This window comes from Triturus cristatus, chromosome 5_1, assembly GCF_964204655.1.
Source record: "Triturus cristatus chromosome 5_1, aTriCri1.1, whole genome shotgun sequence".
In the NCBI taxonomy this organism is placed as follows: domain Eukaryota; kingdom Metazoa; phylum Chordata; class Amphibia; order Caudata; family Salamandridae; genus Triturus; species Triturus cristatus.
The window spans coordinates 86,320,281-86,336,843 of NC_140587.1; the positions used below are offsets into that span (position 1 = coordinate 86,320,281).

Sequence of the window (16,563 nt, forward strand, 5' to 3'; positions counted from 1 at the left end):
GGTGTTCCTATATACCCTAATATATGGTCCTAATTGCCACATGTGAGGAGGGTAAAGGGACCCCTGTAGTCACACTTGCATCAAGGTGCATCCCTTGCTGTACACCTAAAGATGTCTTCTCCTCTTCCCCAAAGATCGTGTGTGCAGGTGTTAGAAGCAGCCACCAAGAAGTAGTCAAACTAAAGGTCCAAGCCTTGAAATGAGATGTCTGCAAACAGAATATGCAGTGGGTCCACCTCAGAGTCCCCAAGGTGCAGCACCTCAGAGTCCCCAAGGTGCACCACCTCAGAGTCCACAAGGTGCAGGAACTCAGTGTCCCAAAGGTGCAGGAACTCAGGGTGCAGGACCTCAGAGTCCTAAGGGTGCAGGACCTCAAGTCTCCAAGGTTCAGCACCTCAAAGTCCCCAAGGTGCAGGACCTCAGTGTCCCCAAGGTGCAGGACCTCAGTGTCCCCAAGGTGCAGGACCTCAGTGTCCCCAAGGTACAGGACGTCCGCGTCCCTGGGTGCAGGACCTCCGAGTTCTCAGGGTGAAGCTCATAGACTCCTATGTGCATTCCTTGATATATTCGAGTTACATAACTTCAGTGAGTCCAGTGTGCAGGGATCCAGAGAATCAATGTGCAGAATCCCAGAGACTCTAAGATGCATGATTTATATAAGTCCAATGTTTAGCTGTTTAGAGATTTCAAGGTACAGCCTTCAGCTATTCCAATGAACAGGGATCCAAAGATTCCAAGGTACAGGGATCCAGAGATCCCAAGATACAGGAATCCAGCGATTCTAAGATACATGGATCCACAATTTCCTAAATACAGGGAACCAGAAATTTCAAGGTGCAGAAATGCAGAGATTCCAAGGATCATGACTGTAGAGATCCCAAGGTGTAGGACTTCAAGTATTTCAAGATACAAGATCTCTGGGATTTGAAAGTGCAGGGCGTTTACAGATTCTAAGGTGCAGGGATCAAAAGATTTCACGGTATTGGATTTCAGAGATCCCGAGGTGGAGGAGCTCAATGATTCAAAGATGCAGGGCATTTAGTATTTCCAGGTTGAAAGCTTTCACAGACAAGGTGCAGGATGCAAGATTTCATGGATACTAATTCTCAGCACTACTGAGATTTTACAGGAGGTCTAAATGGGATAGGAAGAAAGCAAGAGAGGGAGAGAGACAGAAAGAGAGAGAGCGAGACTGACAAATGCTGGAGAGCGTGAGAGTTAGTAGAATATTGGGAGATATATATATATAAAAATATATATCGAGAGAAAAAGCGAGTGAAAAAGATGGAGTGTGTGTGATTATTCACATCTGCCTTTGAGGCAGGCCAGGTCACCCCCCCTCCGCGCTAGCACACCCTGCTAGTGCTGTGTCCTTGTGCCCCTGTGCCTCGCTGCTACTGCCGCCGGTTCGATCCCTGGTGGTCCAGTGATTGTAAGCTTTGCCTCCTTCTATCTCTTTACTGTATCTACTGCTGATTGTACTGATTTATTGTATTTCCTTTTGCGTTCTGTGCCCTGCTGCGTCTGTTGTATTTTTTGTATTTCCCTTTCGCGTCCTGTGCCCGTCCCACTGTAGTTTTCCCCTGCCATTGCTCCTTCGTTCCTGCCGCTGCGTCCCCTGCGGCCCCACCCCCTGACCCCCGATTGGTCCCCGCTCCCCCTCCGAGCTGCTCCTCCCTCCCTCGACCCCTACATAATGCAGGCCGCTGCGCGCTAAGGGAGCGACCCATGACCCTGTTTTCAGGCCAGGTCGCCCCCCACCGCGCTAGCACACCCTGCTAGTGCTTTGTCCTTGTGCCCCTGTGCCTCGCTGCTGCTGCCGCCGGTTCGATCCCTGGTGGTCCAGTGATCGTAAGCTTTGCCTCCTTCTATCTCTTTACTGTATCTACTGCTGATTGTACTGATTTATTGTATATCCTTTTGCGTTCTGTGCCCTGCTGCGTCTGTTGTATTGTTTGTATTTCCCTTTCGCGTCCTGTGCCCGTCCCACTGTAGTTTTCCCCCCACCGTTGCTCCTTCGTTCCCGCGGCTGCGTCCCCTGTGGCCCTGCCCCCTGACTCCCGATTGGTCCCCGCTCCCCCTCCCAGCTGCTCCTCCCTCCCTCTACCCCTACATAATGTAGGCCGCTGTGCGGCCGCGCCGTTGGCGCCCCGAAGGCGCGCCTAAGGCAAGCCCATCTGCGCCAGTCCGCACCTGGACCGCGCCCAGGGCCAGGACTCCTGGCCCCCGCCGGAACCATGGAACCCGACTGAAATACGACATCGCCACCCTCAACGCACTCAACACCGGACGACCACCGGCCTGCTACCGAGCCACCCCGAAGCGCACACACAGACCCTTCACCTGCCTCTCCTGCAGATTCACCTGCCTCCGAACCTGCACACCGCCCGCCGGACCTAACATCAGCAACAACAACCTCAAGTGCATCCTCCTCAACACACGCTCCGTCCACAAGCACGCCGTCGAACTCTGGGATCTCCTCGACTCAACGGCACCAGACGTCACCTTTCTCACAGAGACCTGGATGAACGCATCCTCAGCCCCAGATATCGCCATAGCCATCCCGGACGGTTACAAGATCACCCGAAAGGACCGCACCAACTAAACCGGAGGAGGAATCGCCATCATCTGCAAAAACACCATCATCATCACGACCACGACGACCTCGCTCCACTGAAGAACCCCTCAGGCAAGACCGACAACAGAAAAACCTCATGGTTCACAGACGCCCTCAAAGAATCAAAGAAATCCTGCCGGACGCTCGAAAAAACCTGGCGCCACTATCGGACCACAGGAAACATGACAGCCCTCAAAAACGCCACCCGCAAACACCACCAGCTGATCCGCACCACCAAAAGGACATCATTCAAAGAGCGACTAGACAACAACACCCACAACAGCAAGGAACTCTTCAGCATCGTCAACCCCAGCGCCAGCAACAACGACGTCACACCGTCACAAGACCTCTGCAACTTCCTCGCCACATTCTTCCACCGTAAGATCTCAGATATACACGACAGCTTCGGACCCCATTCTCCGCCTCCAGCCACGAACCAACGACCCCCACCACCACCATCAGCGCTTGGACCCCCATCAGTACTGAAGACACCATGCACGTCATGAACACCATCCACTCCGGATCCCCCTCGGACCCATGCCCCCATCACATCTTCAACAAAGCTGACAACATCATCGCACCCCATCTCCGGAACGTCATAAACAACTCCTTCACGTCAGCCACCTTCCCTGAAAGCTGGAAGCACGCCGAAATCAACGTCCTTCTGAAAAAACCCACAGCGGACCCCAAAGACCTCAAGAACTTCCGCCCCATCTCTCTTCTTCCCTTCCCGGCTAAAGTCATTGAGAAAACCGTCAATAAACAGCTGACTGCTTTCCTCGAGACAAACAACTCACTCGACCCATCACAGTCCGAATTTCGAGCCAACCACAGCACCGAGACCGCCCTCATCGCAGCCACCGACGACATCAGGACCCTGATGGACAACGGAGAAACAACCGCCCTCATTCTCCTAGACCTCTCGGCAGCTTTTGACACCGTCTGCCACCGCACCCTGATAACCTGCCTCTTCCGCACCGGGATCCAAGGAAAGGCCCTGGAATGGATCACCACCTTCCTCTCCGACAGAACCCAGAGAGTCCGCCTCCCTCCCTTCCGCTCAACGGCCACCAAGATCATCTGCGTCGTAGCCCAATACTCTTCAATATCTACATAAGCCCCCTCGCCGCCATCGCATGCAAACACAACATCAACATCATCTCCTACGCCGACGACACCCAACTGATACTCTTCCTCACCAAGGACCCAGACACCGCCAAAACCAACCTCCAGGAAGGAATGAAAGACGACGCAGAATGGATGAAGCTCAGTCGCCTGAAGCTGAACTCAGACAAGACAGAGATCCTCATCCTCGGACATTCCCCCTCCGCCTGGGATGACTCCTGGTGGCCCACAGCACTGGGCTCTGCACCTACTCCCACTGACCACGCACGTAACCTGGGATTCATCCTGGACTCCTCCCTCTCGATGACCAAGGAAGTCAACGCCATTTCATCATCCTGCTTCAACACCCTACGCATGCTCTGAAAAATCTTCCAATGGATCACCAGCCGACTGGACTACGGAAACACCCTCTACGCAGGAACCACAGCCAATCTTCAGAAACGACTCCAGCGCATACAGAACGCTTCCGCCCGATTCGTCCTCGACATCCCCCGCCACAACCACATATCCGCCCACCGGAGAAACCTGCCCTGGCTCCCCGTCAGCAAGAGGATCCCATTCAGGCTCCTCACCCACGCACAAAAAGTGCTCCACGACAAAGAACCCGAATACCTCAACAACCGCCTCTCGTTCTACACTCCCACCCGCCAGCTCCGATCAGCCGACCTCGCCCTCGCCGCCATCCCACGGATCCGCAGGACCACCGCCGGAGGAAGATCGTTCTCCCACCTGGCCGCCAAGACATGGAACTCACTTCCCACACACCTACGAATGACCCAGGACCACCTCACCTTCAGGAAACACCTCAAGACCTGGCTATTCAAGCAGTGACAGCACCCCTCCCCTTAGCGCCTTGAGACCCTCACGGGTGAGTAGCGCGCTCTATAAATGTTTTGATTGATTGATTGATTGAGATCTCATGAACTGTCAGAGAAAGAGACAAACTAACCATCAGTGATAGAGAAAAAGTGTGTGTGTATGTGTGTGTGTGTGTGCGTGTGTGTGTGTGTGTGTCCATCTGATGTGGGTGTATGTGTGTGCGTGTGTCTGTCTGTATGTGTATGTCTGGGGGTGACAAGTATTATTCAGTTACAGAGAAGCCAAGAGGGACAGAGAGAGAAATATATGCTCAGACAAAGATGGAGAGTTTTGGGGTAATAACTGTAATAGTACACAATTATGATTTTGCTGTTAGAGTCGCAAAGAGAGAGAGAGAGAGAGAGAGGTAAAATGAAGTAAGGTGGGAGAATAAATTAAAATTTAGACAGCATGGCACAAAGAGTTAGTGTGTGAGTGTTTGTAGTAACAGGCAACAATCACAAATACCTTTGAGATATCTGGAGGTTTCTGAAAGAGAGGGCCAGCGAGAGCAAGAAACACAAAGTGATGTGAGAGTTATACAGGTAATCAGATGAATAAACAGAAAAGGAGATGTAGAGTGAGAGAGAGTGGTCATGTGTGTTGGTAGCTGAGTTTTTCACTGTTTCCTCTGAGATCCTGAAGCTTGTGTTATCTTGTTCTAATCCCTACATGATTCTGAACAGAAGGGCGTTCATAGTGGAAAAGATAATGTGTGACACTTGTGTATGGCCCCTAGAGCTGCTGGTATTTATTGTACGTGTATGTGTATAGAAAGACACACCAACTGCTGTCCTGCAGGAGTTCCTGTAATTACAGTATTTTATTTTCAATAACATGGCGCTTGTGCTTCTTTTCAGATCCTGTAGCCTCTTTGCGTTCTGTAATACTAAAATGATTTGTGTCCTTCCAGGTGTAAAAATGTGAAGTTTCAGGGCCCAGAGCAGGAGATGAAGAAAAGAAAGGAAAACAAAATTATGAAAATTCAGAAACCTGAAGAGGCGATGAAGAAATATAAATGTAAATAGAGTTGTGTTGATTGTAATTATAATTTGGTAGGCACACTGAGACCTTCTGTGGGCCTCCACCAGCTACAACTACAGCTTTTACGGTGGAAAGACCTGGCCAACCAATTGGCGAGTGCAGGGTCACACGCTGACCTCCTCAGCTGCTGGTGGTCCCTCAGCAGAACAGGGAATTCCTTCTTAACATTAGCCCATGTTATCCCCTTGGCTGGGCATCTGGTAGTGACTGGGACGTGGGAGAGGCTGGTCAACCACTTCAACTGGCCCCAGATGTCTGAGAAGGTGATGGAGTTTTGTCGATCCTGTGTGACCTGCCAAGCCAGTGTCAAGGCGCGACGCAAACCCAAGGCTCCCCTGATACCACCGTCAGTGGTGGGGACACCTTCTGAGAGGGTAGGGATTGACATTGTTGGTCCCATGGACCCTGCCGCAACTTCAGCAAATAGGTGCATCCTAGTGATAGTGGAACATGCCACTAGATATCCTGGAGCCATTCCCTCAGGTCAGCCACTGGTCTGCATTTACTTTCTTGCACAGTGTGCCCTCTAGGGCAGTGTTCCACACACTGCAGTGTTTTTGCTAGTGCTGTCTTTTGCACTGTACTGTCATGTACAGCGTGCCCTCTCGGGGAGTTAGCCCATACAGTGCAGTGTTCTTGTTAATTCTGTCTTGTGCACCGTACTGCCTTGTACAGTGTGTTCCACACAGCACAGTGTTCTTGCTAATTATACTGTCTTGTACAGTGTGCCCTCAAGGGCAGTGTGCCATACAGTGTTGTGTTCTTGTTAATGCTGTCTTCTGAACTCTACTGTCTTGTACAGCGTGCTCTCTAGTGCAGTGTTCCATAAGTAGTGTTCCTACTCATGCTGTCTTGTGCATTGTACTGCCATGTGAAGTTTGCTCTTAGGGAAGTGTTCCATACAGTACTGTGTTCTTGCCAGTAATATCCTGTGCACTGCACTATCTTGTACAGTGATCCTTCTAGTGCTGTCTTCCATACAGGAAAGTGTTTGCTAGTGCTGCGGTTATATGGACAAAAGCAGAGACTACCCAAAATGGAAGTTGTGCATGAGCGGAAAGGTCTTGAGCTGTTTTCAAAAGATAAACAATGTGGCTGGGAATGGAGATGGTGCAGCAAATCTAACATTTACTACAATGTACTGTCTAGTGCAGCACTGTGAACAGAGTAGTATAATTTACTGTGTAATGCAGTTTGCTGTCTAGAGCAATGCGTCATCTAGTACAGTGTGACACATAGTACAGTGTGCTGTCTGGTGCAGCATCTTGTGAAATAGCGTATTGTCTATTGTGTTGGGCTCTCTAGTGCTATGTGCTACCTAGAACTATGTGCTGTCTTGTATAGTGTGTTTTCCAGTGCAATGCGCTGTCTAATATAGTGTTAGTTCTTGTGCAGTGTATTGTGTAGCACTTTGGGCTGCATATTGCAGAAGCAGTCTCATTCAATGTGCTAATTGGTGCAGTGCACTGTCTGGTACATTGCACTATTTTACGGTTCGGATGAATGGAGTGTGTGGTCTAGTATAGTATGCTTAATAGTGCAGTGTGCATCTAGGACTATGTGCTCTCTACTGCACTGTAATGTCAAGTGCAGCAAACCATCTAGTGCAGTGTGCTGCTTATCATTGTGTGTTGTCTAGAGCAGAGTGCAGCTTTGCAGCGTTCCCTCTACTAAATTACACAGTGATGTGTTGTGTGTCATTTCGTACAGTGAACTTTCTTTATCTTTATGATATACTGTGCAGCTTAACATCAAATACAGTGTTCTTTTGGGATGTGCTGTCTAGAGCTGTGCACCATCTAATAGAGTGTGCCGGCTAGTGCATGTGCATTGAGCTTTATACTAGGGTCTACCGTGTATTACTAAGTACTACTGTGCAAAGAGTAGTATAGGGTAGTGTGCAGTTTAGTACTGTGAGTATCACAGTGCTTAGCGCAGTGGGCTCTCAAGGACAGTGTTCTGTCTAGGACAGTGGAGGATACTCTAGCACAGTGTACTGTCTGCAGTGCGTTCTGTAGTACAGCAAGCTGTCTAGTGCAGTCTACCATCTAGGACAGTGGGTATTTTTCGCTCTATGTACTCTCTGCAGTGTGCTCTGTATTAGATTTTGCTGTCTAGTGTACTGCACCATCTAGGACAGTGTACCTCTTAGCACAGTGGATGCTCTAGCACAGTAAATACCACAGTGGCCTGTCTTGCAGTGTTCTGTGTAGTACAGTGGCTGCCTAGGACAAGCTACTGTCTGCCGTGCGTTCTGTAGTACAATGACCTTTTTCAGTACAGTCTACTGTGTGGTGCCCTCCTTCCATGTAATTGCCGTAGAGTGCAATGCGCTTTTTCCAGCTTGGTGCAGTATATTGTAGAGTACAGTGTGCTCCTGCATAGATGCTGTATAGTGCAGTGTAAATTACAGTGTGGTTCTTTGTGATTGGCCCTCTGTGCTGCAGATCAAATCTCTAATTCTGAATCTCTTCTCTGCAGTGACGGTGACTCTGGATCCAGACACAGCGCATCCTGAGCTCCTCCTGTCTGAGGGGGGGAGACGTGTGGGATGGGCAAACGGACCACAATTCTGGCTGGACACCCCCAAGAGATTCACCTCCTGTCCATGTGTGCTGGGGATGGAGGGGATCACCTCGGGCAGACATTACTGGGAGGTGCAGCTGCTGCAGGAGGGAGGAGGATGGACTGTGGGGGTCGCCGCAGAGTCTGTGGCGAGGAAGGGAGGGATCACATGGTCACCTGAGGGGGGAGTCTGGGTTGTGAGGAGGGAGTGGAATGATCAGTACTGGGCTCTCACATCACCTGGGACTCCTCTGTCCCCTCATGAGAAACCCCTCAAGCTGGGGGTATATCTGGACTACGAGGGGGGGCAGCTGTCCCTGTACAATGCAGACTCCACAGAGCACCTCTACACTTTCCCCCGGGCACACTATACTTCCAGGCTCTTCCCATTTTTCTATCTCTGGGGAGCAGAGCTGAGGCTGGTGTAGGAGCTCCAGCCCCCCCAGGAGCAGCGCTGAGGCTGGTGTAGGAGCTGCAGCCCCCCCAGGGGTAGAGCTGAGTCTGGTGTAGGAGCTGAAGCCCCCCCCAGGAGCAGAGCAGAGGCTGGTGCAGGAACTGCTGCTCTCCCCCCCCCCCCCCCCCAGGAGCAGAGCTGAGACTGGTGTAGGAGATTACGTGATTTGCCCTGAATTACAGAATGTTGAGCTGATGTCAAGGCTCTACCCTGGTTCCCCAGCTCTGAAGCGGGCAGTTCTGGCCATTACGCCACATCCTCTCCCCACTTCATGGTTTGTTGTTGCCTCTATTTTAAGCGGCGTAACATGATAAATGGGCTTGTCCAAGCTACCTCTTGACAAGTGCTCATGTACTTATTTTTTTAAACAAATTAACCAGTGGGCGAGAGTAGGAACTGCAGCCCCTCTCCCTCCAAGAAGAAGAGCTGAGGCTGGTGTAGAAGCTGCAGCCCCTTCCCATCCCTGACAACTGCAATCATGCTCCCCTCCCCCACCCCTAGAGGTCCCTGGGGGAGGAGTACCCCTTGCTGGAGTCTCGTGGGGGAGCTGTGACTCCACTGGTTGGGAGAGGTGACCCTGCTAGTGGGTCATAGGGAAGGGGCTGTGTCAATGAGTCTCATGTGGGGCGGGGCTATGACCTATGTGTGGGGGAGGGGCAGTAATTTCTGTGTGGGGGACAGGCAGTGAATTCTGTGTGGAGGTGGGGCAGTGATTCCGGTGTGGGGAAGGGGCAGAGACTCCTGTGTGGGGAGGGGCAGTGGATCCTGTGTGGGGAGGGGCTGTGACTCCAATGTGGGGGAGGAGTTGTGACTCCAGTGTGGGGGAGGGGCTGTGACTCCTGTGTGAGGCAAGGGCAGAGACATCTGTGTGGGGAAGAGGCTGTGACCCCAGTAGGGGGACCCTACTAGTGGTTCATATGGGGGGGGGGCTGTGTTTATATGTCTCATGGAGGAGGGGTTGTGACTCCTGTTTGGGAGAGGGTGTGTGATTCCTGTGTGGGGGAGAGGCTCTGACCCAAGTGTGGGTGAGGGGTGCCAGGTCACATGGGGAGGGGCAGTGACTTCTGTGTGGGGGAGGGGGACCCTGCTAGTGGTTCATATAGGGCGTGCTGTGCCTATAAGTCTCATATGGGGAGGGCTGTGACCCCATTGTGGGGAACGGGTGAGCCTGCTTGTTGTTCATATGGGAAGGGATGTTTCGAAGGCTCATGTGGGGAGGGGCTTTGATTTCAGTGTGGGAGGAATGACCCTCCTTGTGGCTCATATGGGGGAGCTGTGTCTATGAGTCTCATGTGGGGGAGGATCTGTCTTGTGTGGGGGCGGGGCAGTGACATTCCATCTCTCAGCTTAGATTTAACCCCTTCTGCTCCTGATTTGTCATTTATTTAACATTCCGCACTGACTCCACAGCACACCCTAAATGTAGGCACTGCAACCACAGGCACTGCTGGTTCCTGACACAGCACGGCTCCATTTCAAACAACACTGACTCCAAATACAGGCATTACAGACTCCAGTCAGAGGCACTCCTCATCCTAGTCACAGGTACTCCAGTCTCATTAACGATAATGATCGCTCCAGACACGGGCACTGCTTGTTCAGTTACAGATAGCCCTAACTTCAAATCCAGGCACTGCTAACTAAACATGGACACTACTGTCACTACATACTCCTACACAGGCACTGCACACTCAAATGCAGATAACCCTAACTCCAGGCACAAGTATAACAGACTCCTGTCATGGGCACTCACAACTCCACACATGTGCACTGCTAACCCCACGCACTCCTGAACCGAAGCACAGATACACCTGACTCCAGGCACAGACAATGCTAGCTCAAAGCACAGGCACTGCTGATTCAACATTAATTACTGCTGATGCAAAGTGGGAACTGCTGTTTCCAGTCACGGGCACTGCTCATTCTAAATACTTTTTATTCAATACACAGGCATTGCTGACTCCATTACAGCTAACGTGGACTTCAAGAACAGGCACTGCTGACTCCAAACACGTGGACTACCAATGTAAAACACTGTCACTGTTTACTCCATGAACAGGCACTGCTCACACATAACTCAAACTACAATGACAGGCACTCCTGATTGCAAGCACAGGCACTGCTGAATACGGTACTGCTAATGCTGACCCCAACCAGGCATTGCTGATGCAAGAAACAAATACATCTGATTGAAAACACAGGAACTACTGTCTTCAGACACAGGCACTGCTCATTCAAAATAAACACAGCTGATACTGGCAAAACTGACTTCAACCACAGGCACTGCTGAATCAAATTACAAGCACTGCTGAATCTAAACACATGCACTGGTGACTCAGTTTCAGATAACCCTCAAGTCATAGTCCGTCCTGATTCCAAGAACAGGCACTGCTCACTCTGTTATGGATACTTCTTACACCCAATACAGAACACCACTGTCTCCAGTGCATCTAGTGCTGACTCCCAAGCACAGGCACTGCTGCCTCAGTTACAGATAACCTTGACTCCAAATGCAGGCACTGCTAACTCAAAACACAAACACTACTGACTCCACTCAATGGCTTTCGGCTCCAAGCCCAGACACTTATCTTTCAAAACACAGGCACTGCTCACTCCAAGAACAGTCACTCAAGACTCATTACAGATAATGCTGACTGCAAATACATCCGCTGCTAAACAAGGGCACTACTGATGCAAAATACTGTCACTACTCAATCCACAAACAGGCACTGCTCACTCAATTACAGATAATCTCTCTCCAAACGTGGGTACTTCTAACTCCAGTCACAGGAACTCCAGTCTTCCAGCATGAGCACTACAGGCATTCCTGACTTCAAACACAGGCACTGCTGATGCAAAACACAGGTACTGATGACTCCGTTATAGCTAACATTGGGCCCGATTCACAAAAGTCATCTGAGACAAAGCCTAACTTTACGACTTTCGGTATTCACAGAAGGCATTTAGGAGTACTAAAGTTAGGATTCTGTCTCAGCCAATCTTAAGTTTTGGTCTTAAGTTAAACTTAAGACAAACTTAAGTTTAACTGAGACAAAATCCAAACTTTATGACTAGGAATTTGTCTCAATTAAACTTAAGTTTAACGCTGACTTCAAGCAAAGCACTGCTGCTATGTGCCCGGGCTAGGCCCATGTAGCGAAGCTGCTCATTTCTTACATTGTCCTTTTTTTCACAATAACATTTCTGCTTTGACCCTTTGCACATATTTGCGTGCATGACAATGTTGGATCAGTTTCTCTGAAACGATTTTGTTTACACATCTAGCTTTGCACAACATTATTATTATAGGCTTGCACCTACACCTGCATTGAAAAATATGCTGACAATCACCAAGCTGACATTCTCTGTTTCCTTTATTTCACAACTGTCCATACAAGGTTTCGACTTTTGGCAAGCCACCATAAACACAAAATCTATCTGGGGGACCAAGGATTGCCAGGTTCAGGGAACGGAGGCCTTATTTAGAGCATGGCTCATACCACATCAAATAATTTTCCTGAATAAAACAGTGCAGCAAACTTCCTGTCTAGGAATAACAAATATTATGGATTTGAACACATTTCGTATTCCCTTCATTCTCACGCTTTGAGAACTGGCAGCATCTAACACACTTTAGTGAAGATACACTAGATACCATGATACGAAATGGTTCTTTTAATTCATCAGATCCTAATTGGATGGGGTGGTTGGTTTGGACTGTGGACACAAACGGGTGCCAATCGAGATTCCTGGATATCACCGAAGGGTTTAGGATCAATAGGCCTGATCAACGATACATACAATCAGAACACCTAGGGCCATATGTAGGTGGGCTAATACCGGTCGGTAACGGCCAAAAATCATTAAATTTCCCGTTACCGACCGGTATTTAGCCCTTTGCGATGTAGGAGGTTGGATTAAAGGATTCTATAATTTACTGATTCGGTATTTTAGGGAATTTTTTGCTTTATTCAAAGTACCATGTGGCAGACATACATGCCCTTAGGGCATGTATGTGCGCCACATGTGCACACATGCACGATTCAGGGGTGCAACAGGGTGTCAATGTGACACCCTGCCACCCTTGAATATGCTCCCCCTATTACCGATTCGGTATTTACCGAATCGGTAATAGTGAATGGCTTCCGATTCATTCCTATGGGCCTCCAGGCCCATAGGAATGAATGGGAAGATATTCCTTATTACCGATTCGGTAAATACCGAATCGGTAATAAAGAATATTACCGAATCGGTAAAATTCACCGATTGTTTACCTACATTCTATTTACCGATTCTTAAATACCAAATCGGTAAAATTCGGTATTTAGGAATCGGTAAATAGAAATTACCTACATATGGCCCTTGGTGTGGTGACATCATAAAGTATTGGTAAGTTGTGCCTCTATTGACTAAAAACCTCATCACTCTCTCAGTTGAAGCAACACTTGTCCCTTCTTTCTGATGACATGGATCTCAGAGATTTTCAATTAGGTCCCTGGAACCCACTCAAAAGTGCTTCTTGTCTGGAATATACAATGAGCTGTGGAAAATGTCTCAACAGCAAGCTGCTGATTATGAAGATGGACATGGTTAATGTAAAAAAGGCTTTAGCTGTGGTTGATAACGGTATGACCACATTATGATCCAGGATGTATTCACTGGGAAACATTGTATCATCTGCAATCAACATATTACAGCAAGATATGTCCATTTTACAGCATGAATGAAGAAGCACTTATAGAGCGCGTAGCTACCCGTAGGCATCCCAGTGCTGAGAAATAACTGAATCTTCAAAAATCACTTAGGAAAGAGCCATGTTTTCAACAGCTTACGGAAGGCTATATGCATGGGTTCCCTTCGTAGCTGAAGAAGAAGGGAATTCCATAGGTTGGCAGCATTATACGAAAGTACCCGGCCACCCCTTCTAGCCCTCTTGATTCTGGGGACGATGGCCAGGTATTGCTCGCCTTGGCGCAGTCGCCTTTTAGCTCGATGGGGCTTGACCACAGAGGAAATAATCTCTGGTCCTTTCCTTCCTATCATCTTGTGGGTGATACACAAGGCTATGAAGTGAACTCTCTCCCGGACGGGGAGCCAATGGAGAGCTTTCATAGCAGGTTTTGCAGACTGCCTACTCGGAGTCCCCATGAGGATCCTTGCGGTACAGTTCTGTACTGTTTGAAGTTTAGCAAGGACCGAACTAGAGGCACCAAGGTATAAGGCGTGAAAGGATAGGCGCCTGGACCATGAGCTTTCTTACCTGGAAGGGGAGCAGAGGGAGCACTTTAGGAAGCATCCTTATGATGCCAAAGCAGGAGGCCACAACCTTTTTGGATTGGACTTTGAAGCTGAGGTTTGAGTCCAACCAGAATCCTAAGCTCTTTATCTCTGACTTGGGGGTAGGTGCAGAACCCATTGCAGCTGGTCACATAATGTCTGCCTTGAAAAGAGAAGGATTGCCAAGGAGCATAAGCTCGGTCTTATCACCATTGATATGAATGTTTCATCCAATTGGCTACTTCTTCAAGGCAGGGACAGAGGCAAGTGGAAGCCCTGTCTGAGTGATTAAGCGGAACAGCCAGTTGGGTGTCATCAGCATAGGTCACAATATGCACACCATAGGGAAGAACGATGTCCGCAAGAGGAGCTATGTATGTGTTAAAAAGAGTGGGGCTCAGGGAGGACCCCTGAGGAACCCCACAGTGGAGGGGCCAGGATTTTGAGATGGCCTCACCCTCGAAAACCTGGAAAGATCTTTCCTCCAGGAAGGATTGCAGCCAGGTTAGGGCTACTCCGGACACACTCCAACCTCTAAGTCGTTGGACCAGAATGAGGTGGTTGACCGTATCAAAGGCCGCACTGAGATCTAAAAGAATCACGGTCGCGGAGCCCCCAGCATCGAGAATCTTTCTGGATTCTTCCACGACTGCCAGTAGAGCCGTTTCCGTTCCTAGGCGGGGGCAGAAGCCAGTTTGAGAGGGATGGAGAACGTTATAAGATTCCAGATGTGTGGAAAGCACCGAATTAACATACTTCTCCACTATTTTGCTAATCCCTGTGAGAAGCGAGATTGGTCGATAGTTACCAAGACAGTCTGGATCCAGGCTAGGTTTTTTCAAGAGGGATTTAACCATGGCTTTTTTCCACAGAGGGGGGACCACCCCAGCAGATATGGAGGAGTTGGTCAAATCCATAATGACTGGACCAACTGATTCAGCCACCTGATTCAAAATCTTAGGCAGGCAGGGTCTCTAGGCGACCCACTCTTTACGAGTACAGAGGTAGTCTGAAGTGATTCACAGTCCATTAAGGGAAATGCCTTTAGAGAACGTTCCTTACTCCATGTGTAAGACTCCTCAGAATAAAGGGTGATATGATGGTCGGTCAAAGCGAAAGATCCTTAGATCGTTTGAATTTTGTTATAAAAGTACTCTGCAAGTTCATTGCAACGTTTGTCCGTAGCTGTGGGCGTGGCAGGGGGAGCGGGAGCACTCAGTAGTTTTTTTGCAATTCAAAATGTTTCGTGAGGAGTTAGCTGCCAAGGAGATTTTTTCCTCAAAATAAGAGGCCTGGGCTTTTTTAATTTCGAGTTTGTAGATTTTAATAGCCTCCCTATATTCCTTTTTCTTGGTAGGGGAGAAGTCCTTTCTCCAGACTCTCAGTTCATTTACAGATTTGCTTTAATTCTCGGAGTTTAGGGGTGTACCAGGCCGTTCTATTATGCCCTTTACAGGACTGGGTGATTTTCTTCGAAAGGATATGGTCTAATGTCCCTTTAATCCAGTTGTTGAATCTCTCATTAGCCACCACAGGATCGAAGTCAGGGAGCGGCTTGGAATTTTCCAATGCTGACACCCACTTTTCTAAAGAAAGTTTTGGCCAGTGGCGGGACATAATCTGCATTGGCCTGATTGGGGAGGTAGCATGGATAGGAGACCAAATGGGATCAGAAAATTGTCCAACCAAGGAATAGGGGCCGGTTTCTGACAGAGTAATTCCTCCAGATTGGAAAAAATGGGGTCTAGGAGGTGCGCATTCGAATGTGTTACATGTAGCACCTTTGTGTGAGCTGATAGGCCGCAAGGTCCAAGGACAACTTGGATGCAGCCTTCAAAGCCAAATCATCGAAATGGATATTGAAATCGCCCAGAATAGTGAAATTTGAGGCGATGCTAGCGAGTTTGGGGACCATTTCAGGTAATGATTTGCAGAACTGGCCCATAGATCCAGGGGGACGATAAATTAGGATGCCCGAAAGGGAGAGCGTAGGCATGAATCCTATTGAGAAATGAAGGTTCTAACAGTCAGGTAAAGGGCTCCCAAAAGTCAGATAATTGAGGTGGTTTTTATAGATGATGGCAATGCCGCCCCCTTTAGCGGAGACCCTGTCCAACCTCTGTTTAACATAGTCAGGGGGGAGGGCTTGGACAATGTCGGGCTCTGAGCCAGCGTTCAGCCAGGTTTCAGTGAGAAACAAAGCATCAGGGCCTTCATCCATTAGCAGGATGAACAGATCTGCAGTATGTTTAAGCAGGGATCTGCAATTTAATAAAAACTATTTAAAATGTTTATCGGGGGTGGCGCAACGGGAGTGAATGGGGGGTTACCAGCATGGACAGCATGGACAGTCATAACTACGGTCCATTGTAATATTGAGCTGGACGTTGAAAACGCTATGTTCTGACACTACACCACACTAACTTCCAGCTGCATTTTGGGGAGCTGGTTCACCATATATTTAATATGTCAGATACAAAGGGAATAGTACGCTTTCTTAAAGGTATCATCTCTGGACTGGATAGCACCTTTCAGACAATTTTGGGAGTTATACCATCTTTCATACACTCCGTGTTGGGAAGAGTTTTTGGAGGGCTCCCACTTATCCTACTACTTGTGGTGG

General features: G+C 49.0%; 1 protein-coding gene across 1 annotated transcript in view; it reads left to right on the top strand.

The window, feature by feature from the left end:
* LOC146830278 (E3 ubiquitin-protein ligase TRIM39-like) overlaps positions 1-8,686 on the top strand; it is a 210,551-nt gene extending 201,865 nt beyond the window's left edge. The window contains exons 5-6 of the mRNA XM_085604036.1: positions 5,514-5,620; positions 8,126-8,686. Coding sequence (XP_085460162.1) covers positions 5,514-5,620; positions 8,126-8,637 — 619 coding nt within the window. The 3' untranslated portion in view covers positions 8,638-8,686. The remainder of the gene's footprint in view (positions 1-5,513; positions 5,621-8,125) is intronic.
* The last annotated feature ends 7,877 nt before the right edge of the window (positions 8,687-16,563 follow it).